Source organism: Culicoides brevitarsis, chromosome 1, assembly GCF_036172545.1.
Source record: "Culicoides brevitarsis isolate CSIRO-B50_1 chromosome 1, AGI_CSIRO_Cbre_v1, whole genome shotgun sequence".
NCBI classification, from domain to species: Eukaryota; Metazoa; Arthropoda; class Insecta; order Diptera; family Ceratopogonidae; genus Culicoides; species Culicoides brevitarsis.
The window spans coordinates 11,578,771-11,600,507 of NC_087085.1; the positions used below are offsets into that span (position 1 = coordinate 11,578,771).

Below are 21,737 nucleotides of genomic sequence, written 5' to 3' on the forward strand. Positions count from 1 at the left end.
CAAAAATATCGTTTGTCAGTACAATTCTTACCCTAAAATCGCACGATGTCTGTCCAATTTTACTCAAATACGAGTGCTTCCAGTCTTGGATTGGTCTTTATTTTTAATTTTACGTTTTTTTCGAAAAGAAATCGAGAAATGACACGAAGAAATGGCTCTATTAATGACAAAAACTCATTAAAAAATCTTTTTTGCACACTTGGCTTCGATGAAAAGGACATTCACGTAAAAGAGGACATGCCTAAACGGGATTTTTTCCTTTGTCTTCACAGCAGTAAGTTTCATTTGAATTTTTTATAAGCTTTTTAAAATTAAAATAAAAATATTTAAATTAAATTAACATTAATTAAATTAAAATTAATTAAAAAATCAAATGTTAAGACAAACAAATTTTTTTTCAAAATCACAAACTATTAAAATTTTTAAAAAATTTTACCAATTGATTTTAATTAAAAAATTAAATAAATTAAAAAAATAAAATTTTAAATACAAAAATTATAAAAATTTTAATTAAAATTAAAATTAATTTAATTAAATTTTTAATTTATTAAAATTTACGAAAATTTATTAAATATTAAAAAAAATTAAATTTAAATAAAATTAAATTATTAAAAAAATTGAATTAAATTGAAATTATTTTAATTAATATTTATTTTTTTAACTCCTAATTTTTAATTTTTTAGTTATGAACTACACTCGTTTCACCAAATACCGTTCATTATGGATTTTTATTATGACTCACGGTGTCGAAAATGACTTTTTATATGCAACTGACGGTCCCTTTCACATCAGCGAGATACAAACAGCTTTATCCTCAGACACCAATTGGACTGGAATCCCCAAAATTTTGATTATTCAAGCGTGTCGCGGTGCTGAAACAGACGAAGGACTTCCCATAACAGCTAATTTTTGCGACGGAAGACCTAGCAACGTACAAACTGTCGATTATAACATCCCAACGACGAGCGATTTACTCTTTTTTCATTCTACGTGGCAAGGCACAGCGTCATATCGCACAAAAACTGGCGCGCCGTTCGTTCATTATTTCGTCGAGAACATGCAAAGACACTTTTTTACCGATGATGTCGTCCGAATTTTCACAAAAGTCTGTCGGGATGTCGCTTTTAACTTTAGCGGAGTCACGCATTCGCCGCAATTTATGATATTAAAGCAGATGCCGTGTTTGGAACATTCGCTCATGTATAAATTGCACTTTGGACGAGATCGGGATATAAAAAGTGATGAAAAAATTCAACTGGAACGATATAAAATGGAAAATTCGCAACGTGGATTTGTTCTTTTTTTCTACCAAAAGGATTATTCGCAGCAAGGAATGTGCGATCGACAAGCTGATGGAGATATTGAGCGTTTAACTGACTTATTTAGCAATTTCGGGTACGATATTCGTGTGGAAATGGACAAAACTGCGAATGAAGCACGAGAAATCTTGAAAAATATCGCAAATGGAGACTTTACGGAGGTTCATTCGATCATCGTCATCTTCAGTGGTCACGGAGTGAACGGCAAATTATTTTTCAAGGAAGATTTTCTTTACACGAAGGAGATTTGGGAGCCTTTTACTGAAGCAAAAACTCTCATTGGCAAGCCAAAATTATTTTTTCTCTCGGCATGTCGTGGATTTTCGCACGATAAAGGCACTCAAGGAGATTTACAACTTCCAACTGAACTCGAAATTTGCCTAAATGATGACGAAATTGCAACAGATTTTGAAGCACCGCAAAAGGGACCTCTTGTAATCCCGAAAAAAGCTGATATTTTGGTTGTTTTTTCGTCTGCTGCGGATTACGTTAGCATCGTAGACCTCAAGGAAAAGGGAACTTTTTTCCTTTTAGCTCTCTATAATGAATTCCATTCACTCGCCAAGGAAGAAAATATCATGGACATCTTTTATCGCGTCAATCAAAACCTCGCCAAGCGAATTACGAAAGATCTGAAGGCGGAAAAGCAAATGTCTTTTGTACTTTCGTCTCTCACGAAAGACCTTTATTTTACCCCAAAGAGTTCTTAGCAATTTTCCCAATTTTTTTTGAAAGCCGGGGATCGATATTAATATTTTTGATAGCTTCAAATTTAAAAATTCTTATATTTCTTCTTTTATAAACGTAATTTTTCAGTTTTAAAACTCAAAAGAGACTCATTGTTATATCAGTATTTGAGTAATTTTTAAGAGTTGTAAGCATTTTTAGACTGAAATTTACAAAATTCTTACATTTTAAGCCGCTGCAAATGAAAATTAAAAATAAAGTCCGATGCCCCATTTAAAAAGTTGAAAATTCAATGGGGCAAAATAAATAAAAAAAAAAAGTTGAAAAATTACCGTTTTTTGGTCTAATTTCATATATTTTCAAGAAGTTTTCCAAAATGTTTTAAAAAATTTTTAGTTATTACTTATTTTTGTTTTCAAATTTTAACATCAATCAATCAAATTTTAACTTGAATTTTCTACTCTAAAAATATTTTTCATAAAATTACTGAATTTATTTTTCAAAGTTTTTTTACAGTTATTTTTTATGAAATTTTATTTTTTAAATTTTTATCTGAAATATTCTGAAATCTATTTTAAATTAGCAAATCTCATAGTAAATAGGGTTAAGAAACATCAAAAAATTTTATTTAACGCTCAAAAATTGTTAAAATTTTGTCATTTTGTATGAAAATATGTAGTGAATAAAAAACTTGTTTTTTATTGTAAGGTATAAAAAAGTAAAGTATGAAAATATTCCGTCAGGAATTCCCGCAACGCTATGTCTAGTTCCGAGTAACATTTAGGACAAAATTCTTCGTTAACGTTGAGAAAACCAATGGAACTTCCCGCTTATTTTGACTTTCGCGCGTGTAACGAACATTTTCCGCAATTTTTTGTGTAATTTTGTACTGAAATTTGACAATTACATCAAATAAATGACGATCTCCGACGAAATTTCGCTCGTTTTGAAGTTGTTCATTCAATTTTTCAAAGAAAATTGACTGACTTTTCATCTCTTCTTCAGATTGATCTTCATCATCGATAAAATTCATGTATTTTGCGGTTCCCGCAGCGGAGTGAAAGAGCACAAGAAAATCCGAGGCTTCAGGAATTACATAAATTGAAGGAATTTCCCCTGGATCACAACTTGCTTCGTGATTCAGAGCTCGAGTTTGCTCGATATTAACGTCTTTCTTTACAAAACGTCGAAATTTTCCACTAATTCCGGGATTTTGAACACCATTTGCCTAAAAATAAAGTTACGATAGAGATAAAAATCATAAAAAATGTAAAAAATTTTACGGAAATGATGAAAAATTTCGGCTTATCTTTCAAGGTTGAGCATCTTGATCCAAGGAATGGTTGCCAAAGCTCGGCTACTTCAACGTAATCTTCCAAAAACTCGTTTTGTTGGTCTCTGACGATCAAATAATCCTTTCTTCCGTAACCGTAAAAGACGAGAAAAAAGAAATCGTATTCAGAAAAGTCCCCGGAGCCGACTATAAAGATTTTTTTTATGATTTTTGTTTAAAAAAATGAAATTTTAAGCATTTACCTTCGTTTAAAGTTCTAATAAAATCACCTTTTTGCAAATCCCAATGAAGGGAAATGTCACATTTCAACCCCAAGAGAGATGTTTCTAATCCGTTAACATCTGCAGTGACAAAAGGCATCGATGGAAATTCCATATTTCGATATTTGTTCGCAAAAATCACTGCTTTCCCTTTACCTTTTTGCATATCGTAGTCGAAAGGCAACTTTTGTGAGCAAAACATGTTCGCAACCTGTATATTTTTTGGATTTTGGTAACAAATTTTGCCCGTTAAAGTACTTTGGAGCACCGGCATCAATCGACTTCCTTCAACTCCGGCTGAAACAAATTCAGCGACATCCCGTTCTGCTGATTCGCTGGCGTGAAAAGCATAAGCAATCTCCTTTTGCACGTCTTGAACGATCGACAAAAGATCTTTTTCGAAAAGATTCTTTCGGAAATTTGTGATAATGGCATTAATGAAGGGACTGTGTTCGGGCTCACGGAATGTCGTAGCACCCTGATACGTGGAATGGACAATCAAAAGATCGGAAAATTTTGGTTCCGTGAAGGGAATTGATGAATTTGCGTGACATCCGATGATTTCTCTTCGACCGAGGTAATTTCTGTTGTGGCGATGTTCGTTTGGACGAGCACCCGTATCATAAACGGAAGCAGCGATGTTCATTTTTTCTCTCAAATCTTTGGGCAATGGACCTTTGTAGGAAAAACTTGGATCTGGAGGACCATCGTATGTTTCTTCGTTCACTCTAGAAGGCTCTCTGTTCAAAATTTTTACTCCTTCAACCAAATCATGACCACGACACGTTTGGAAAAAGAAGCATTTTGGCTTGTTATTCCACGTTTTTGTATTTTCAAAATTTTTCCATATGTCACTTATCAGCATATCGTCATCGGCAGTCTTCACAATTTCGTAATAATCATTTTCAAATATTTTTATATTTCCGTGCGAAAGGAAAAAAAGCATAAATGATGCGTAATTGTTTTTTTCATAGTTTTTCAAATTCGCATCTAAAAAAAAAAATTTTTTTATTTAAATTTTTAACAATCAAAGAAAAAAAAATTAAAATCTTACATTTTCCAATAATATTCATAATTTGAACTCTTCTGAAATTTCTGCAGTAAATAACTTCAAAGCCCAATTCTTCTAAAGTTTTTTTCAAATCGATGCCCGGCGTCTCCGAACGACTTTGAACAGGTGTTTCTTCATTTTGTTCAAATTCAAGCTGATTGAAGATTAAAACTAAGCCAGGTGAGGCAAAATGATCTTTACCGGCTCGTAAGTCATAAAAACCATCCTCGGGACAAAGAGAGACCTCAAAACGTGGATCGATGTCATCCATCGTTGAAAAAAGTTATCGAACTGCGAGGAAATATTTTTTTTTACAGTGAAAAAGTTGCAACTGAGTCATAATTCTGGGAAATCAATTAGATAAGGTTTTTTTTTGTCTGATTGATAAGATAAAAAGAAAAATGTATGAGGGATTTTTATACAAAAAAAAAAAAAATCAAAGCGCATTTTAAAAATTTTTTAATGATTTTTTTTAATTAAATATTTTTTTATAAATTTTAAAAATAAATTTTATGTAAAAAATAAAAAAACTTAATATTATATAATTTTTTTTAATGCCCATTTTTTTATTTTTTTTTTTGTTTCTTACCTACCTAATTTATTAAATTAAAAAATTATAATTTTAAAAATTAAAAAAATTTTTTTTTAGAAAAACTTTAGACTTTTTAGAAAATAAGGTAGGTCTCTCAAATTAACTTTTTATTTTTTGCGCCCCAATTAAAAAAAAAAACGAAAATCCTATGACACAAAAACATATTTTTTATAATTTTTCAAGAAATTTTTAAAAGTGTTCAGTTTATCACGAAAAATGTGAAATTCACTTATTCACCTTATCAATTCCTCAAGAATCGCGAAAAGACGCGAGTGTTCAGTTTAGAAATAATTTTCTAATTTTTTTTTCAGTAGGTATATAAAACTTAATTTTTATGTTTTGACAAAATTCGTAAAAAATATTTTTTTTAATACTTATTTATTTTTTTAAAATTTAACATTGATCTAAATTTTTTTTTTTAAATTTTTAACTTTTTCCAACTTTCAGAATATATTTTTTGAAGAAGTTGAACAAAAAATTCTTTAAATTTTGACATTTTATTTAAAAAAAAAGTAAATATTTTAAATCTTTTTTTTTTATTTTTTCCTTTTTATTCGAAAAAAGTTCGAAGTAAATTTTTAGCCTGAAAATTTGATTAAAAATCGAATTAAAAATAAAATAAAATACATTTTTGATGTTCTTTCAAAGTTTTGTTTTATTGCATTAAAACATACAAAACAATTTTCCTGTTTTTTTTCTACTAACTTTTTTCTCAAACCATCAAATGATTCAGTTTTTTTCATTTCTTTTGTAAATAAAATAATTTTTTCTAATAAAAATTGTCAAATAACATTTTTGTAACATAAAAGATTTTTATAAAAAAAAAATTTGTTCAAATTTATGAAAGTTTGTAATTGTAATAATGTTCTTTATATCAAAAAATATATTTTTTCTCTCTCTTTTTTTCTACTAAGTAAGTTTATACACTATTTTGATCAGAATCTAATGGAATTGTATACTTTTTATCATTAAGTTGAAAAATGCTTCTCTAACTATCTGAAGTACTCGACTGTCTAGCAATATTTTACAAAATAAGTGATTGTGTGTGTGATTGGTACAAAAAATTAAATGCATTGAAAAAGTTTGTGCTTTGTTTCAGTTCCAGTTTCATAAATTTGAGCGTCAATTTTAACAAATAAATTTTTACTTTGACTTGACTTTCTTTGTGTTGTGCACTTGATCGGCTTCGGGAAGATCGGATTCCTTTTGTTTGCGTTCCTTCTTGACTTTTTCGGTCTTGGCGGGACTCTTGAGCTTCTTGGATGGCGCAAGTTCAGCCATAATTTCGCGTTTTGTCTTGAGCAAGACCGTCAAAAAGTGGTAGATTAAGTACCCTTGGAGTCCGAAGACGACAACGAGTGCAAGAAGCCCACGCGACGCATGTTCGGTATTTCCGATGCCGTAGAACAAAACGAGGAATGCGAGAACCATGGTGCCAAAACGCACAGCTACGAACAAAAAGTTGTTGAGGAAGCGCAATTTGGAGAGTTTTTCTTCGCGATCGAAGATGTCGACGAGCAGGAAGGTGTGCGACACAAATTCACTAAAGTAGTGCAAGCTGAGCAACACGACACTGACACGTTGGAATCCGAGCAAGTAACCGACAGCGATGATGGAGAAACCGACAATGGAGTGGATGATTTTGGGTTGTTGCTCTTCCTTCTTGATTTTTTGGAAATACAGCTCGGGCAACATGTGCAAGTAGTAGGACAATTGGATGATGAAGAAGAGTTTGTGCACGAAGGACATCGGATGGTTCGGGAAATCGTCCCACAATTTGCTAAAGTTGCCAAGATACTTTTCGCGGAAGATGATATCCAAGCCCCACAAGAAGGACATGGCGTAAAAGACAACTAATTGACCGGATTCGTTGAAACGGGACAACTTGAATTTAGACAAGTGCAATTTTTTGGAGATTTTCTGTAAGAAAAAAATTTTTTTAGTAAAAATTTAAATTTTATTTAAAAAAAAAACTTACATCCAGGACATATTCTTGCAAAATGGCATGCATGATGATACAAATGAGGGTATAGAAGAAGACGGCACAGTAATCCTTCCATCCAGACTCGTAAAAGAATACTTCACCTCTGAAAAGACAAAAAAAATAATTATCAGCATTGAAAAGGAAGTTTATGTGGTTAGAAAAGTTCAAGATAACACTTGAGGTAAAACTAAGATAATTTTTAATGAACTATGGGACGAAAATCCAATCAACTTTTGGTTTTTATCAACCAACGAGACGACTTCCAATCATTTCTCGGTAAGTTTTCTTCTCATAAAGTATGGATTTCTTTAATTTTTTTCTCATTTCAAGCAGAAAGTCAGTCTCATCCAATAATTCGATCAAATCACATCACAATGATGTCTCTAATGGCTGCCTGTGACAAAACTGAAGACTCAGAAAGGCTCAAAGACGTTGAATCGCAAATTGTGATGAAAAAAATTACTTTTTCGAATAGCTCGCCTGTTGATGAAGTAGATGCCACAATTAATCGTGTATCAATTGACCGTCAACCTTCGTTAGAAAAGTTGCAGTTTAATGCGAAACGAGCGATTGTCGCTGGAATGCTCGATATTACTTTGGTAAGAGTGATGAAATTATCGATTTTTTTTGGATTTCATAAATTTTTTAAAGAAGAAATATCGAGTTTCGAACAAAAATGATTTTTTTTTACTTAAAATTCAAGAAAAATTAAAAAAAATTTTTTTTTTCAAAATTGATCGAGTTTTGAAAAAAAATTAAAATTTTTTACTTGAAATTCGAAAAATAAAAAAAAAAATAATTTTTTTTTCAAAATTGATCGAGTTTTGAAAAAAAATTAAAATTTTTTACTTGAAATTCGAAAAAATTAAGAAAATTTAAAATATTTGTTCAAAATTGATTGATCAAAAATGAAACTTTTTTACTGTAAAATCGAAAAAAAAAATGAAAATTAATATTTTTTGTTCAGAATTTATCAAAAATATCTAAAAATTTGGTGATTTTTTAATATTTTAGACACTTTATACTCGATATCCCTTCAGAAATTTTCCATAAAAATCAAAAAATACGAAATCCAAAAAATTTTCGAACTTTACAACGTAAAATTTCATATTTTTTTCACAGCTCACGAGCAATGCGAATCAATTAAAGTACATAACGGCACACGATTTCAACGCGACGAACATTTCCATCATTTTTCTCATATCGTTATCTCTCTTTTTGCAAGTCTGTTCCGGTCTAATGATGATTTACAAGGTAAATGTCTTCCATTTTCCGTTCGATAAAATGATTTCAAACTTGACTTTTGCAGCATAGTGTCGTTTATGCTGATGGAAGTAAGCCAGCATCGAAATGTATCGAAGTTACATTGATCGCTTTTGTCTTTCTCATAACAGTCATCAATGTTGTGGCATCAGTATTTGCTCCAAATGTTGCAGATTCGCCTTTAAGACGATTTTAGCTTCAAATTTCTCTCAAAACTTTCCTTTCCAACTCCAACTTTACACGTAATTCCTAAAATCTACGACGAAAAAAAAAGTGAAAGGCTCACCTTGGATTTTCGGGTGTCGGATCCTGTCCCGTTACATTGTGATGCAACGCAATGAAGACACTGGCGAGCGAACTGGTTGCCTGTAATGCAAAAAAAAATTATAATTTTCTTGTAAAATCTTGTAATAAAATCCTTGCTACTTGTTATTATCGCTGGAATCTATTGACATTGAGACACGTATCTTCAGATTTTTTTTACAAAGTACGTGTCAACAACACACAACATACGTGAATGGATGAAAGGAAAATTAACACAAATAAATGGGTACGTGGCACGATGGACTTTTGGCGAGATTTTCACAAATTTTTACGTGATTTGTGGCGATTTTGTGACTGAAACGTTGATTTTCGATGAGATGTGGGTTGAAATTTTGTCTTAAATTCCCTTCCATTCACGTAGTTTGAGAGAAACGAGCGATAAATAATCCCGGCCTCAATTGGAAGCGAGAGAAATTTCACTTACCTGGAGCATTAAGCCCACAACGAAGACCATCGCGACGCAGCTGATGATGTCCGCATGATTTTGAATGACAAATTCATGGCTAAAGAACGGTGGGTTCTTGTTTTTGGAATTTCTAATTGGTTTGATTGCCATTGCCACAGTCTCTCCTCTTCCACGACTACTCTACGGTCTAAAATTTGTTCCAATTTATGCCGCATTTCCGTTTTGGTGGCTCCAAACAGGATATTGACATCGTGCCTGCAGCGCCATCTTCCGGGTTATCAATTTCATTCGTCTCAAAATTAGTTCCAATTCATGTCGCACTTCCGTTTTGGGGGCGCTACAAGCACTTTGTCAATATCCTGTTTGGAGCCACCAAAGCGGAAATGCGGCATGAATTGGAACTAATTTCATGTTATCAAAAACAACTTTCTAGTCATTCCAGATTTTATTAAAAATCTTCCCTTTAGAATGTCTGTTTTTGGTTGTCTTGCTGATTATGGCAGAACTGTCGATGCCACAGACATTGATGCATCAATTTTCCGTAAAATTATGTGGTAATTTTTGATTTTTCTTAAAATTTCATGATTTTTCTTACAAAATTTCAATTTTTTTAGTTTCACATACAAAGAAGACATTCAAATCCGTTCAATTGAGGAAGCCAGCAACTTACTTTACGCTGCCAAAAAGTACAAAATAATGCAATTAGACAAATTATGTGAGAAATATCTCATGAGCATCATTGACGATGACACAATCGAAGAGATAAATGTTCTTGCGGACACGTACAAACTAAAAACTCTTCGCCGTCTCACAAAACTCCATCATTCTCGACCAAATCCCTCGTTGCCTGCTTCCTGGATGCGATTTGAGCCCGGAGGATCTTTTCCTGATGGCGCAATTATCGCTGGTTACTCCAACGAAGGCATTCCGATTTGCATTGGACGTTGCATTTACGAGGGAAATATTTTGCCGGGACAAGTTGATCCGCTGAGCGAAAGTATCGCGATTTCGCATGAAGGACATGCCGTGCAAATTGTGAAAAAATTCGAAATTTTGTGCAATGGAAATTTGTTTTGGACTCGTTCGATGCTGGGAAATGTCTTGTCAGATGCAGTTTCGGGCGGAACGACAGAATTGGGAGAGACTGTGTACATTGGAAGAGCCGTGCATGAAGGAACGTTGAAAATTGGGAAGATTTCACCGCTGAGTGACAGTTTGATCGTGCCAAATGGACAAACGGAAGCTCGTGTCGATGACTCGTACGAAGTTTTGATCGAAAAACCTTTAAATCAGATTTAAGTCTTAAGTTTTTATTTATAAAATAATACAATTCTCATTAAAAATCTTACGCTAAAGTCCTTTTTTAATGCAGATTATCACAAAATTCTCGCGACGACACTCGAAACGCGCACAAAAAACGGACTTTTAACAATACGAAACGCTTACAAAACTAAAAATATCGCAAAAAATGTGTGTGATGAGAGATGATAAATTCGTCAAAAATGTTAAAAAATTGTCAATTTTAAGACTTTATCACATAACGGTCCTTCATGAAGTTCGGCTCAATCGGCATAACTGGGGCTTTTTTCTTGTCAAACGTGCTATCCCGACGACTTTCAGCTGAACGTAAGTTTCCTTCCGTGCTATGTCGGATGCCGTATGTGAAATAAATGATGTAACCAATTATCACCCAGGCGCCAAAACGGATCCATGTGTTGAGGTCCAATTGGAACATGAGATACTGCAAAAAAAACATTGTTATTCAGGATTTTTGGAAAAAAAATTTAAAATTCTTACCAAATTAATAAAAATGCTCAAAGAAGGCAATAATGGAACCATGGGGACTTTAAAAGATAATTTGACATCAGAAGCAGGTTGACGAGCCAAAACACAAATAACGAGAATCATCGTGGCAACAACAACTACAGTGACTGTCAAGTAGAAAGGATACTCCGGAGTGATCATTGTTGGCGAGAGAAGCAATGCGCATAAGACAATGCAAAGAAGACCTGAAAATTTGAGAGAAAATGTTAGTTTTTTTTATGGATTTTAAGATAAAATTCTAAAAAATAATTTTGGACAGATCAAAAAATTCGTAAAATTGGCTTCAAAATTCTCAAAAAATAAAAGTTTTGAAAAATAATGATTTAAAACGTCATAATTTAAACTAAAACTGAAAAAAATTTTGACTTAAAATTTAAAATTAAAAGATTTAAAGTCAGATTTAATTTAACAATCTTAAATATTTTGACTTAAAAAAAATTAAGTTAAATATTAATTCATAAATCAACTAAATTTTAATTGATGAAATTTTTAAATTTAATTAATATTTAACTTAATTTTTTTTTAAGTCAAAATATTTAAGATTTTTTAATTAAATCTGACTTTAATTTTAAATTTTTAGTCAATATTTTTTTTCAGTTTTAGTTGAATTCAATTTTTTGCTTTTTGATCAAATTTTTGATTTTTTTTTAAATTAAAAATATTTGAAATTATTTTTTTTTTTAAATTTGACTTAAGCTTAAGTCGATAGTCAACGTATTTTTTACTAAATGTTGACTTAAAAACTAAGTTCTCACATTAAATCAAAATTAAATGAAATTTAAATTAAAATAAAAATTTAAAAAAAAAATTCACCCAAAATTTGTCAAAATCTAATTGACTTTCAAATTTTTTCTTAAACTTAAGCTTAAGTTAAAAGATTTTTTTAAGTCAAAAAGTGTCTAATATTTTTACTCAAAATTAAGATTAAGTCTCATAAGATTTTATAATTAAACTTAATTTTTTTTAATTTTGACTTTTACAAAAAAAAATTTTTTTTTTTTTATCAAAAATTTAATTGAAATTGTTCAAAAATTAAAATTTTAGCCAAATTTGTCAAATTCGAAATTTTTCAAAATAAAATTTTTTCTAAAATTTAAAAAAATGCACTTACTGTAAACAACAATTCCCAATTTCGAAATGGAAGACGACAACGAATCCGGTTTCTTGATAAAATTCAAATTAAAAATTTGTTTCAGAATTCTCGGAGTCCCAATTTCAACTTCTTTGCCAATTATCAATCCGTCATCCTGATACCGCAACACCAAAACACAAATTGCCACAATTGTATAAGCCAACAACGTTCCAATGCTCATCATGTCAATTAGTTGATTCAAATTAAACATCAGAGCCATAATGGCAGCAAGCAATCCCGAAAGAAGTGTCGCAATAACTGGCGTTTGTGTCTTCGAGTTCACCCGTTTCAAGGTTTTGTACAAAATTCCATCGTTTGACATCGCGTAAAGCACTCGCGGCAACGGGAACATCGCACCCAACAAACTCGTGCAAAGCGCAAAAATCGCTCCGATCGAAACAATCCATTTAACTTCGTGCCATCCAATTTCGTTGAAGACATGCGGGAAAGGCGCCTCGGGATCTTGCAGGTAGTAAGGCCACATTAACGTCAGCACAGCTGAAATCCCAAAATACGCGAGGAAAATGATAATCAAGGAGATAACAATCGCCAACGGAATATTTTTCTGTGGATTTTTTGCTTCTTCGCCCGTTGTCGCGACACAATCGAACCCAACAAAGCCATAAAAGCATTTTGCTGCTCCCGCCATAATTCCCGCGACGCCATACGGCATGAAACCTCCTTCGCCAGCACTAATTCCCTCCGGGATATCCTCCTTTTGGATTTGCCAGTTCTTGATGTCGGCATTTATGATGCCCGCCACTAACACAATGGAAATTACGATTAAATTCACGCCGGTAAAAATGTTGTTCATCAAAGTCGATTCTTTCACGCCGAACGCCAGCAACGTCGAAATCACGAGAACGATGAAAAACGAAAAGAAATCCGGATAATCGGCGAGAAAATTGACATTTATGGGCATTGACTCCTTCAGCGAACGTGACATCGTGTTGTTAATTAAGGCATCAATGTAGCCACTCATCCCGCGAGCAACGGAAGAAGTACCTGAAAAATCACGAGATGTCGAAATTTAACTCGAAAGACATCAATTATCGCAAAAGTGAGAAACCCCGTTTAAAAATTTTACGGAAAAAAACTGTTTTTTGTTTAAATTTTAATTAATACGGGGGAATTTCACACTTTTCGATGTAACTTTACATACCGATGACATATTCTAAGATCAAATTCCATCCAATTGTGAATGCCACGAATTCTCCAACGCTGACATAACTGCAAAAAATCAAAATTTTATCATAAATTCTTCAAAAAAATGCCGAATAAGAATTTAAAAAGTGAAAGTTTTCAATAAATTATCCGAAATTCGTCACACTTTCGCTTCTAACTCACCTGTAAACGTAAGCTGATCCCGCTTTCGGCACACGAGCAGCAAATTCGGCATAACAAAACCCAGCAATGGCTGATGCAATCGCAGCAATGGCGAAAGATATCGTTACCGCAGGTCCCGCTTGCTCATAAGCAACACTTCCAGCGAGAATGTAAACTCCCAAGCCGAGTGTCGAACCAACTCCGAGTGCTGTCAAGTCGACGAGATTTAAAACACGTGCCAATTTTGATTCTTCTCCGTCGGAGTCGTTCCGTTTGCGGCGCGTCAAGGCATTCCAAAGTTTATTCATTTTATTTTTTTTTCAACACAAAGTCAGTAAAAAGTTAAAAATCTGGAATTACAACAAAAAAAATTATTGTTAGTCGGGTTTATTTGCATTTCGCAGTTAGCAATAGCCTCGATTGTCTCCTCAAACAAGCCCGTAATTTACATGAGTTGCATTTTTATGGAGATTTAGCACGGAGATTAATTAAAATCTTGAAACTAGAACGTTAGAGGAGACGCCGTGTCTTTTATTCCAACAATAAATCCGAATTAATTAACGTCAGTTTTATCGTTACAGCAGTTTTTGCATATTTAATCTCGTTACTGCCTGTGCGTCGCATATAAGGACGCGTAAGTATTTCCTCATACCTCGCAAAACGATATTTTTTTACAACAAAAGCAAAATTCTCCGTTCGTTCGATTTCACAGTCAAAACAAAACTGAAACACTAATTGTCTAGGACGGCAGGTATATGCAAAAAATACGTGGAATAAAATGTGAGTGTGTAAAAAATTATAAATAAATAAATAAATAATAATAATAAATAGTGCAAAGATATGTGCGAAACAGAAATCGGTCCGGTAAAATAAAAAAAAAGAGAACCAACCTGTTGAACGTGCTGTCGATTGGTTTATAAATAGAAAATAGCGCCACTTGTGCAGCTATATTGGATATGTGCCGCACACAGTAAAAAGTGTTAAATGTTATTATATTGCCTAATAATATTAGATGTTTTATTGGAAAAAGTGCGTCAATGACCGCAGATTGCGGTTAGTGGGGATTTTCTGCGCAAAAATATTTATTTAGTTTTTCAGCATGAAAAATATTTTTTTTAAAAAAAGTGTTATTGAAGTTTTGAAATTTTGTAATAAAAATTTGCACTAAAAAGTGTGAAATAAGAAGTTTTTAAAAAGAAAATTGACATTTAATTTTATTTAAAAAAAAATAGTAGAAAAAAATAAAATTTTAATTTTCTAAAAATTCAATATTTTATTTTAATTGCAAAAATCATGAAAGATGACATCTCATAAAATATTAAAAAATTAATTAAAAAAAATATTTTAGAAAATAGAAAAAAAAAATTTATATTTTTGCTTAAGAAAAAATTAAAAATAACAGCTTATTAAGCTGATGTAATCAAAAAAAATCAATTTTAAAATAAAATTTAAATCAAATCTTTTTATTTAAAAAAAAAAAATAAAAATAAATAAATAAATGAAAATAAAAAAAAAATAATTTTTTTTCTTAAAAATTTAATCGTACTTAATTTTATAATTAAAATATTAACTTTTAAAAGTTTTGAAAAAAAAATTTACATTAAATAAAATAAAAAATTAAAAAAATAATTAAATCAAACAAAAAAATTTATTTAATAAAATAATTTAATATTTATTTAATTAATTTTTTATTTCAGTTTTAATTAAATATTTTTTTAGAATAATAAAATTTAATTAATAATAAAGCCTAAATTATTAGCTTTTATTAATTTCTTTAAAAAATTAAAAAAAAAAAAAATTTTTAAATTATAATTAAATTTTTTTCTTAGAACTTTAAACTTCTAAATAATTAATTTTCACAAAGAAAAAAAAAATCATGCTCGAAAACTCGAAAATCCTCTCTATGTTAAAGAAAAAATTAAAAAAAATTAATAAAGTGTCAAAAAATTGATCACGTTGACAAAATCACGTTAACAAAAATATATGGAATTTTTGGAATTTTGCGGAAATCCATAAATAAATAAATTAATCGATCTCGTGCGGTGAATGACTCTGCTGACAAACAAGACACAGACATCGAGCTAATTAGATGCACTCGAAGGTGATAATAAAATAAAATAAAATATAAAAAAGGAAGGCAAATAAAAATGTGAACTTGAACGGCCTTGAAAACATCATGCGGCGTTTTTTTGCCATTTAATTTCTTGTCGCGTAGTGAAGAAGTGATCGACTTAACTGTGTTTGTATTATTTATCATTTTTTTTTATTTATTTATAAATAGCTTCATTTTGACGCCGCAAAGTGTTTAACAAAAAATGTGGGTTTCAAACAATGACAAATATAGGTGAAACTTGAGATTCTGCTGCAATAATAATTTTTTTTTGAAAGGTGCGTTTTTTTTTGCTTCTGACTTGAATTACAGAATAAAATTTTACGCGTTCTAATAAATTTTAAAAAATTTCCATAGAATTATTTTTTTTATTTATGAACCAAGTTGAACATCTTCTGAATAATAATAAACGTGCATTGGAGTAGGTCAAGAGAATTTTTTTACGAGGATTCGAGTCATAAGACAAAATGATGCAAAATTCCAGTAAATTCGCACGTTTTTAGATTTAAATTAATTAAATATTTGTTTAAAAACCGTAAAATCTGCACATGTTTGACCAGTTTATGAATATTTATTAGCATAACTTGTCACCTACACTCAATTGCATAATAATAACATTTCAATTTTTATCACCTACTCTACTTCGTCAGCTTCTAATCTAAAATATTTTATCAATGTCACACTTTTTTTTCGATTATGTATATCAAATTTCCCAAACGTGTAATTCAAACAATAGAAGTACGTCACTCAACGCCGATATCAGTGCCAATAATTTAATCTTGAACTTTGAAAAATATCGATTAGACAAAAAAATCGTTCACAAAAAGGATGTTTTGAGATTTGACTGATTAAAAGAGCATCTGGCCTTTAAACAATAGATTTGTTCCGGCTTGAAGAATCAATCAAGATAAAATATTTTTTTTTTCGAATTAATTATTTTTCGATTAGATTTGATTTTGTAATCGCAAATACGTCACGCCAAGAGATAAAGAAATAGTAAAAATGCACTTTAAATTAACTTGGCGACACTTTTGAATTTTACGTCAGGAATTTCTAACTACTTGATGACTCAAATAACCTTATTTCTTTTTTTTTCTTTTAGGGGAACGCGGAATTAATAAAAAATTGAAATCACGCCCGATCGACACAAATTGACAACAATAGAACTTAACCACGAACGAACTTCATAAAAAGTCATCAAGGTTGATTTTTTAATAAAATTTGCACTTGAAAATTTTTATTTTTATTGTAAATATTCCAAATAATTGATCTCGCAATCGAAATTATGTCATAAAAAAAGCTACTTGCTTATGAATAAAAATAACAAACAATTTTTTGCTGTCTGTTAAAAACCGCAGAGTGAGTTATCAAAAAATTTAGGGAAAATAATGCGGGTTTGAGTTTAAGCTTTGATATAATAGCTGGAAATCGACGATGCATGAAAAAGTTTTTTTTTTGCATTTACAAAAAATTTTTTGGCGTTTTTAGATATTTTAATGTCCATAACGTTTAAATATAATTATAGAAATTATTAAAAAAAATATCACAAAAAAATTATATTATTTTTTTTTAATTTTTAAAAAATTAATTTAAATTTATTAATTTTGATAAATATTAAAAAAATTATTTAACACACAAAATTATTAAAATAAATTATATTGAATAAATTTTTAATTAATTATTTTTTTAAATTTTGAATAAATTTATTTAAATTAAAATAATTAAATAAAGTAATAAATTAATTAAATTTAATTTATTAATTTTGATAAATATTTTTAGAAAAAATTATTTAAAACAAAAAATCATTAAAATATTTTATATCGAATAAATTTTTGATTAAATTAATTTTTAGTAATATTTTTAAATAATTTTTTTAATTATTTAATTTAAAATATTTTTTTATTTAATTTTTTAATTTATTTTAATTTTTTAATTAATTAAAATTAAAAAATAAAATATTAAATGCGCTTAATTAAAAAATTTTACGAAAACTTTGAAATTAAAATATTTTCCATAAAATTAATCACATTTGTTACGAATATTATAACAATATTGACGCCTCGCAGCAGCTTTTGTATGCAAAAAAAAATAACAAAGCCGATTTGATTACATTGCAGATTTTCATTAAACATTAAAATCATTATAAATTGAAAAATTAATAAAAAAAAAATAAATAAATAAAACGCACATTATTGTAGCAAAAAAAAAACTAAACACATTGTTTCAGATAAAAGTAGACCTTGAAGATCGTCGATAATTAATCTTCGGTCATTATCGTTAATGAAAAAAATGAACTTTCAAAGGCAATTTATGAGAAAATTGCAGGTAGAGGTGAATTCCTGCCACAATGGAATTTCTTTTCGGAATATTTTTTTTTACACTTTATTATTATTCATAAGCTACGTGTTGAACAATTTATGACAACATTTACACAAGTGTCTAATTTTTTAAAATTGTTTTCTTTGATAATTTTTTTTATTATTTTTAAAATAATTTCGTGCACGTGTCTAAAATATAAATTAAAACTAAATTTATATCTAAGTTTCACTAATTTCTTTAAAAACTTTTTTTTTCTCGAAAATTAAAAAAAAATCAAATAGTAGAAAATTGATTTGTTTTAGTATTTACCATGTACGTCTGATTAGTCTCGTGCCCGGTAGCGAACTGATAGCTGTGACTCTGGATAATAAATTTATAATTGCAAGCCGCATGTTTGTGTGTATTAACAAATATTTTTGCAAGTCTTTATGTGTCGTGTGTATTGATTGTTCAGGTAATTTGTATTGTTGAGTGGATAATTCTGAGTGTTAAACTGAGGGTTTGTTAATGTTGATTTGATTTGCTTTAGATTCGAATTGGATTTTTAAAAGAAAAAAAAAAATAATTAAATTTAAAAAAAATCCTGTGTTGAAAAAAAATTATAAAAAAATTAAAAAAAAATAATTTTTTTTAAAAAATAAATCTTAAAATAACTTGAGTTCAAAAAAATAAAATTTAAAATTAAAATAATTATTAAACTTTAATTAATTAAATTTAATGCAATTAATAAATTAAAAAAAAATAATATTTAAAAAAAAATTTTTTTAAATTTTTATAAATTTTTACCTAATATTTAAATAAATAAATTAATAAAATATTTGAAAATAAAATTTAAAAATTCAAATTTCAACGACTAAATTACAAAAAAAAATAAATTTAATTTAAAATAAAATCAAAAACATTTTAAAAAATATTAATTTATTTTTTTTTAATTTTTACTAATTAATATTTAATTTAATCATATTAATTTAATTAAATTAAATATTTAATTATCATATAATTTTTGCAAAAGAAAATAAATTAATAAATTTTCAAAATTTTAAACTGAAATTGTAAATTTTTGAAAATTTTTATTTAAAAATTTTAAATTCAATGGCATTATTTTTTTTTAAATCCAATAATTAAATGCAAATTAAGCAAATAATTAGGTAAAACCTTTGAATATTCTTATAAGATTAGAAAATAATTAAAAAATTCCCCAAAAAATTAAATTTTTGAAAAAAAAACGGTTTCGGATATTGATTTTTGAAAGTAGCATCACGAGCGCCCTCTGTCGCCTTTCATTTCAATACTCCTCATCAACCCCATGTCACAATCAACTCAATTCGCTTTCGCACTGGGCAATGTATCTACTTTACCGACCTGTCTCTTTCTTTTTCCACACTGTCAATCGCCGCGTTATAAATCATGGGTAAGTTTTCGCCGATATTTCAATAAATAAATGCCCAAAACCCGTCAAAAAAGTGATAAAAATGCAATTTGAGTGACGGGCCATCGCATGCACACAAAGAATGCCATCGTAAAATGTTATTTTGCGATTAAAAGGACATTTTATGAGGTTGCACACAGAAACGTGGTGTTCCCGAAGACGTATGCATATGGACATGTGTGTATTGTGTACATAAATTATTTGGGCATTTTCGGAGATTTCCAAAGACTTTCGATGCGATTTCTAATGGAAATGTTCTTTCGTTGTAGGCAAGCCTCGTGGAATCCGTACAGCTAGAAAGCACAAGGATCACAGACGTGACCAACGTTGGGCCGATAAAGATTACAAGAAGGCCCATTTGGGAACCCGCTGGAAGTCTAATCCCTTCGGAGGTGCCTCACATGCCAAGGGAATCGTCTTGGAAAAGGTGTAAGTAGAATTTTTCCGCAGAAATTCCCGAACGAGAGACGACTTTCTTTGAGGCAATACGTCTCGCAGTATTCTCCAGTGACTTTGTTTCCTTTGGCAATTCAAATCACAGGAGTATACTGTGAGTTGTGTTCAACTCGAAAATCATCTTTACTCCCAAAAATTCTCGATTTCTCAAAATTTTCCCTGAAAAATCCTAATTTTTGTATTTTTTCCTCACTTTCAGTGGCGTCGAAGCCAAACAACCTAACTCTGCCATCAGAAAGTGCGTCAGAGTACAGCTCATCAAGAACGGAAAGAAAATCACCGCTTTCGTTCCCCGTGACGGTTGCTTGAACTACATTGAAGAAAACGACGAAGTACTTGTTGCTGGTTTCGGTCGTAAGGGTCATGCCGTCGGTGATATTCCTGGTGTTAGATTTAAGGTCGTCAAAGTAGCAAACGTCTCACTTCTTGCTCTGTACAAGGAAAAGAAGGAACGACCAAGATCGTAAGCCGTAAAATGTAAAAGAAATTGTACTTTTTGTACATCAAACATACCAACATCCATGCAAGAGAGAAAATAAAATTGATTTTACATTTCACAAAAAACACTTAAGAAAAAAGTTTAATTCCATTTGACGAATGAAGCGAATGATGTCGATGAATCAAATTCGTGACTTTTGACATTTACAAGTTTTTGTCGTGCTTGTCCCTTTTTTTTGCTCAAATCCTCTCTCGAACAGTAGAATGAACCCAAAATTATGAGAAACTCGTCGTTCGTTGATCTTGACACTCCTTTTGACGGTCATCCTATTTTTGGGGGTATCTGAGTGAAGTTTGCTGAAATATTTTTCTGAAGTTTTTTGACATCACGTGTTTTTGTTCTAACAGAAAATGAAAAAAAAACGTTTTTTGAGATGAATTCTTTACATAAAAAAATTTATAAAAATTTAAAATTTTAAATTAATTTTTTTTTAAAATTTTTTAAATTATTTTTTTATCTTAAATATTTAAATTATTTATTTTTTTAAATTAAATAATTTTTTAATTTTATTAAATTAATTAATTTTTTATATTAAATAATTTATTTATTTTTAATTAAATAATTAATTAAAAAATTTAATTTAAAATTTTTAAAATTTTTATTCTTTGAAAAAAATTAAACTGAAATTTAAAATTTTTTAAAATTTATTAAAAAATCGAAAATTATATAAAAAAATAATATATTTTTGGATTTTATTATTTTTTAAGAATTTGAAATGACAAAAAAAAATTAAAATGATATAAAAAATTAAATTTTAATAAGCTTCAAATAAAATAATTAAATAAATTAAAAATAATAAAAATTTAAATAGTTTTTAATTCTTTTTATCATTTTTTATAATTTTTAAAATAATTTTTTTTTTTCTTACAAGTTTCTTATTTATTTTATTTTAATTAATTTAATTTATTTAAAATTAGAAAAATTTTTAATTTAATTAATTTTAATATAAAAAAATATTTTTTTAACTTTTAAAATTAAAATTAAAAATCTTTCATGCTTAGCTCAAGGAAAATTTTTCAATCCAATTCAATCCATTGAACGACAATCACAACTGACTTCACTAACCTTGCGAGATACAGGCGAATTTCGTGTTCACACGCGAGAGAGAGGTAGACCTGCGCGGTAGACTATTTCCTTTTTTCGTGCATTGTTGACAATACATCTGTTTTCTGTCGCTGCTTATCCGTAAAAAGTGTTCAGTATTATTCGTGGCCTTCTCTTGAAAACATGTAAAAATTGTGTTGTGCTCTTTTTCCTACACTCAACTAACTAACTATACCACAAACAACAAAATTCTTCCTTCAAACTTTGTTGCAAACAAAATCAACAAAAAAGTGTTTTGACAAATCTCTCCAAAAAAAAATAAATTTATAAAAAGCCTCTTCCTCTTTTGCTAATAATTATTAAATTATGTAATGAAACACGAAAAAATCTTCCTTCTACCATTTAAATCTTAAGCTGT

General features: G+C 29.5%; 7 protein-coding genes across 7 annotated transcripts; 4 read left to right on the forward strand and 3 right to left on the reverse strand.

The window, feature by feature from the left end:
• The first annotated feature begins 43 nt into the window (after positions 1–43).
• LOC134838074 (uncharacterized) lies at positions 44–2,339 on the forward strand. The gene is made up of 2 exons (XM_063853518.1): positions 44–274; positions 684–2,339. Exons 1-2 carry the CDS (start codon positions 46–48, stop codon positions 2,027–2,029), a joined length of 1,575 nt encoding a protein of 524 aa, XP_063709588.1. The 5' UTR covers positions 44–45; the 3' UTR covers positions 2,030–2,339.
• A 92-nt stretch (positions 2,340–2,431) lies between these two features.
• LOC134838072 (uncharacterized) lies at positions 2,432–4,891 on the reverse strand. The gene is made up of 4 exons (XM_063853517.1): positions 4,615–4,891; positions 3,543–4,550; positions 3,290–3,486; positions 2,432–3,234 (listed from the first exon to the last, which is right to left on the reverse strand). The coding sequence occupies exons 1-4, from the start codon at positions 4,880–4,882 to the stop codon at positions 2,770–2,772; spliced, it is 1,938 nt and encodes a 645-aa protein (XP_063709587.1). The 5' UTR covers positions 4,883–4,891; the 3' UTR covers positions 2,432–2,769.
• A 992-nt stretch (positions 4,892–5,883) lies between these two features.
• On the reverse strand, positions 5,884–9,370 carry LOC134838205 (translocating chain-associated membrane protein 1). The gene is made up of 4 exons (XM_063853679.1): positions 9,199–9,370; positions 8,737–8,816; positions 7,182–7,290; positions 5,884–7,123 (listed from the first exon to the last, which is right to left on the reverse strand). Exons 1-4 carry the CDS (start codon positions 9,328–9,330, stop codon positions 6,347–6,349), a joined length of 1,098 nt encoding a protein of 365 aa, XP_063709749.1. The 5' UTR covers positions 9,331–9,370; the 3' UTR covers positions 5,884–6,346.
• LOC134838206 (ninjurin-1-like) lies at positions 7,363–8,895 on the forward strand. The gene is made up of 3 exons (XM_063853680.1): positions 7,363–7,786; positions 8,310–8,441; positions 8,497–8,895. Exons 1-3 carry the CDS (start codon positions 7,397–7,399, stop codon positions 8,644–8,646), a joined length of 672 nt encoding a protein of 223 aa, XP_063709750.1. The 5' UTR covers positions 7,363–7,396; the 3' UTR covers positions 8,647–8,895.
• A 210-nt stretch (positions 9,371–9,580) lies between the features above and the next one.
• LOC134828196 (uncharacterized) lies at positions 9,581–10,528 on the forward strand. Its single transcript, XM_063841209.1, has 2 exons — positions 9,581–9,734; positions 9,795–10,528. Exons 1-2 carry the CDS (start codon positions 9,649–9,651, stop codon positions 10,477–10,479), a joined length of 771 nt encoding a protein of 256 aa, XP_063697279.1. The 5' UTR covers positions 9,581–9,648; the 3' UTR covers positions 10,480–10,528.
• LOC134828194 (cationic amino acid transporter 3) lies at positions 10,470–18,245 on the reverse strand. Its single transcript, XM_063841204.1, has 6 exons — positions 18,201–18,245; positions 13,484–13,812; positions 13,299–13,366; positions 12,116–13,141; positions 10,978–11,189; positions 10,470–10,921 (listed from the first exon to the last, which is right to left on the reverse strand). Exons 2-6 carry the CDS (start codon positions 13,768–13,770, stop codon positions 10,703–10,705), a joined length of 1,812 nt encoding a protein of 603 aa, XP_063697274.1. The 5' UTR covers positions 13,771–13,812; positions 18,201–18,245; the 3' UTR covers positions 10,470–10,702.
• A 983-nt stretch (positions 18,246–19,228) lies between these two features.
• Positions 19,229–20,342, forward strand: LOC134833316 (small ribosomal subunit protein uS12). Its single transcript, XM_063847601.1, has 3 exons — positions 19,229–19,302; positions 19,590–19,749; positions 19,976–20,342. Exons 1-3 carry the CDS (start codon positions 19,299–19,301, stop codon positions 20,241–20,243), a joined length of 432 nt encoding a protein of 143 aa, XP_063703671.1. The 5' UTR covers positions 19,229–19,298; the 3' UTR covers positions 20,244–20,342.
• Positions 20,343–21,737: the final 1,395 nt, after the last annotated feature.

Bases quoted from the DNA above. Each gene is read 5' to 3' on its own strand.
- LOC134838074 (XM_063853518.1), top strand. From the start codon at position 46: ATGTCTGTCCAATTTTACTCAAATACGAGTGCTTCCAGTCTTGGATTG. The intron at 275-683 runs GTAAGTTTCATT...TTAATTTTTTAG, and splicing joins TTTCCTTTGTCTTCACAGCA to TTATGAACTACACTCGTTTC.
- LOC134838072 (XM_063853517.1), bottom strand. From the start codon at position 4,882: ATGGATGACATCGATCCACGTTTTGAGGTCTCTCTTTGTCCCGAGGAT. The intron at 3,487-3,542 runs GTAAATGCTTAA...AAATCTTTATAG, and splicing joins TATTAGAACTTTAAACGAAG to TCGGCTCCGGGGACTTTTCT. The intron at 3,235-3,289 runs GTAAAATTTTTT...CTTTATTTTTAG, and splicing joins CGAAATTTTTCATCATTTCC to GCAAATGGTGTTCAAAATCC.
- LOC134838206 (XM_063853680.1), top strand. From the start codon at position 7,397: ATGGGACGAAAATCCAATCAACTTTTGGTTTTTATCAACCAACGAGAC. The intron at 7,787-8,309 runs GTAAGAGTGATG...TTTTTTTCACAG, and splicing joins GAATGCTCGATATTACTTTG to CTCACGAGCAATGCGAATCA. The intron at 8,442-8,496 runs GTAAATGTCTTC...TGACTTTTGCAG, and splicing joins GTCTAATGATGATTTACAAG to CATAGTGTCGTTTATGCTGA.
- LOC134838205 (XM_063853679.1), bottom strand. From the start codon at position 9,330: ATGGCAATCAAACCAATTAGAAATTCCAAAAACAAGAACCCACCGTTC. The intron at 8,817-9,198 runs GTAAGTGAAATT...TTTGCATTACAG, and splicing joins TTGTGGGCTTAATGCTCCAG to GCAACCAGTTCGCTCGCCAG. The intron at 7,291-8,736 runs GTGAGCCTTTCA...TTGTCTTTTCAG, and splicing joins CCGACACCCGAAAATCCAAG to AGGTGAAGTATTCTTTTACG.
- LOC134828196 (XM_063841209.1), top strand. From the start codon at position 9,649: ATGTCTGTTTTTGGTTGTCTTGCTGATTATGGCAGAACTGTCGATGCC. The intron at 9,735-9,794 runs GTAATTTTTGAT...CAATTTTTTTAG, and splicing joins ATTTTCCGTAAAATTATGTG to TTTCACATACAAAGAAGACA.
- LOC134828194 (XM_063841204.1), bottom strand. From the start codon at position 13,770: ATGAATAAACTTTGGAATGCCTTGACGCGCCGCAAACGGAACGACTCC. The intron at 11,190-12,115 runs GTAAGTGCATTT...TCAAATTTTCAG, and splicing joins ATTGGGAATTGTTGTTTACA to GTCTTCTTTGCATTGTCTTA. The intron at 10,922-10,977 runs GTAAGAATTTTA...TTTTTTTTGCAG, and splicing joins TGAGCATTTTTATTAATTTG to TATCTCATGTTCCAATTGGA.
- LOC134833316 (XM_063847601.1), top strand. The intron at 19,750-19,975 runs GTAAGTAGAATT...CCTCACTTTCAG, and splicing joins GGAATCGTCTTGGAAAAGGT to TGGCGTCGAAGCCAAACAAC.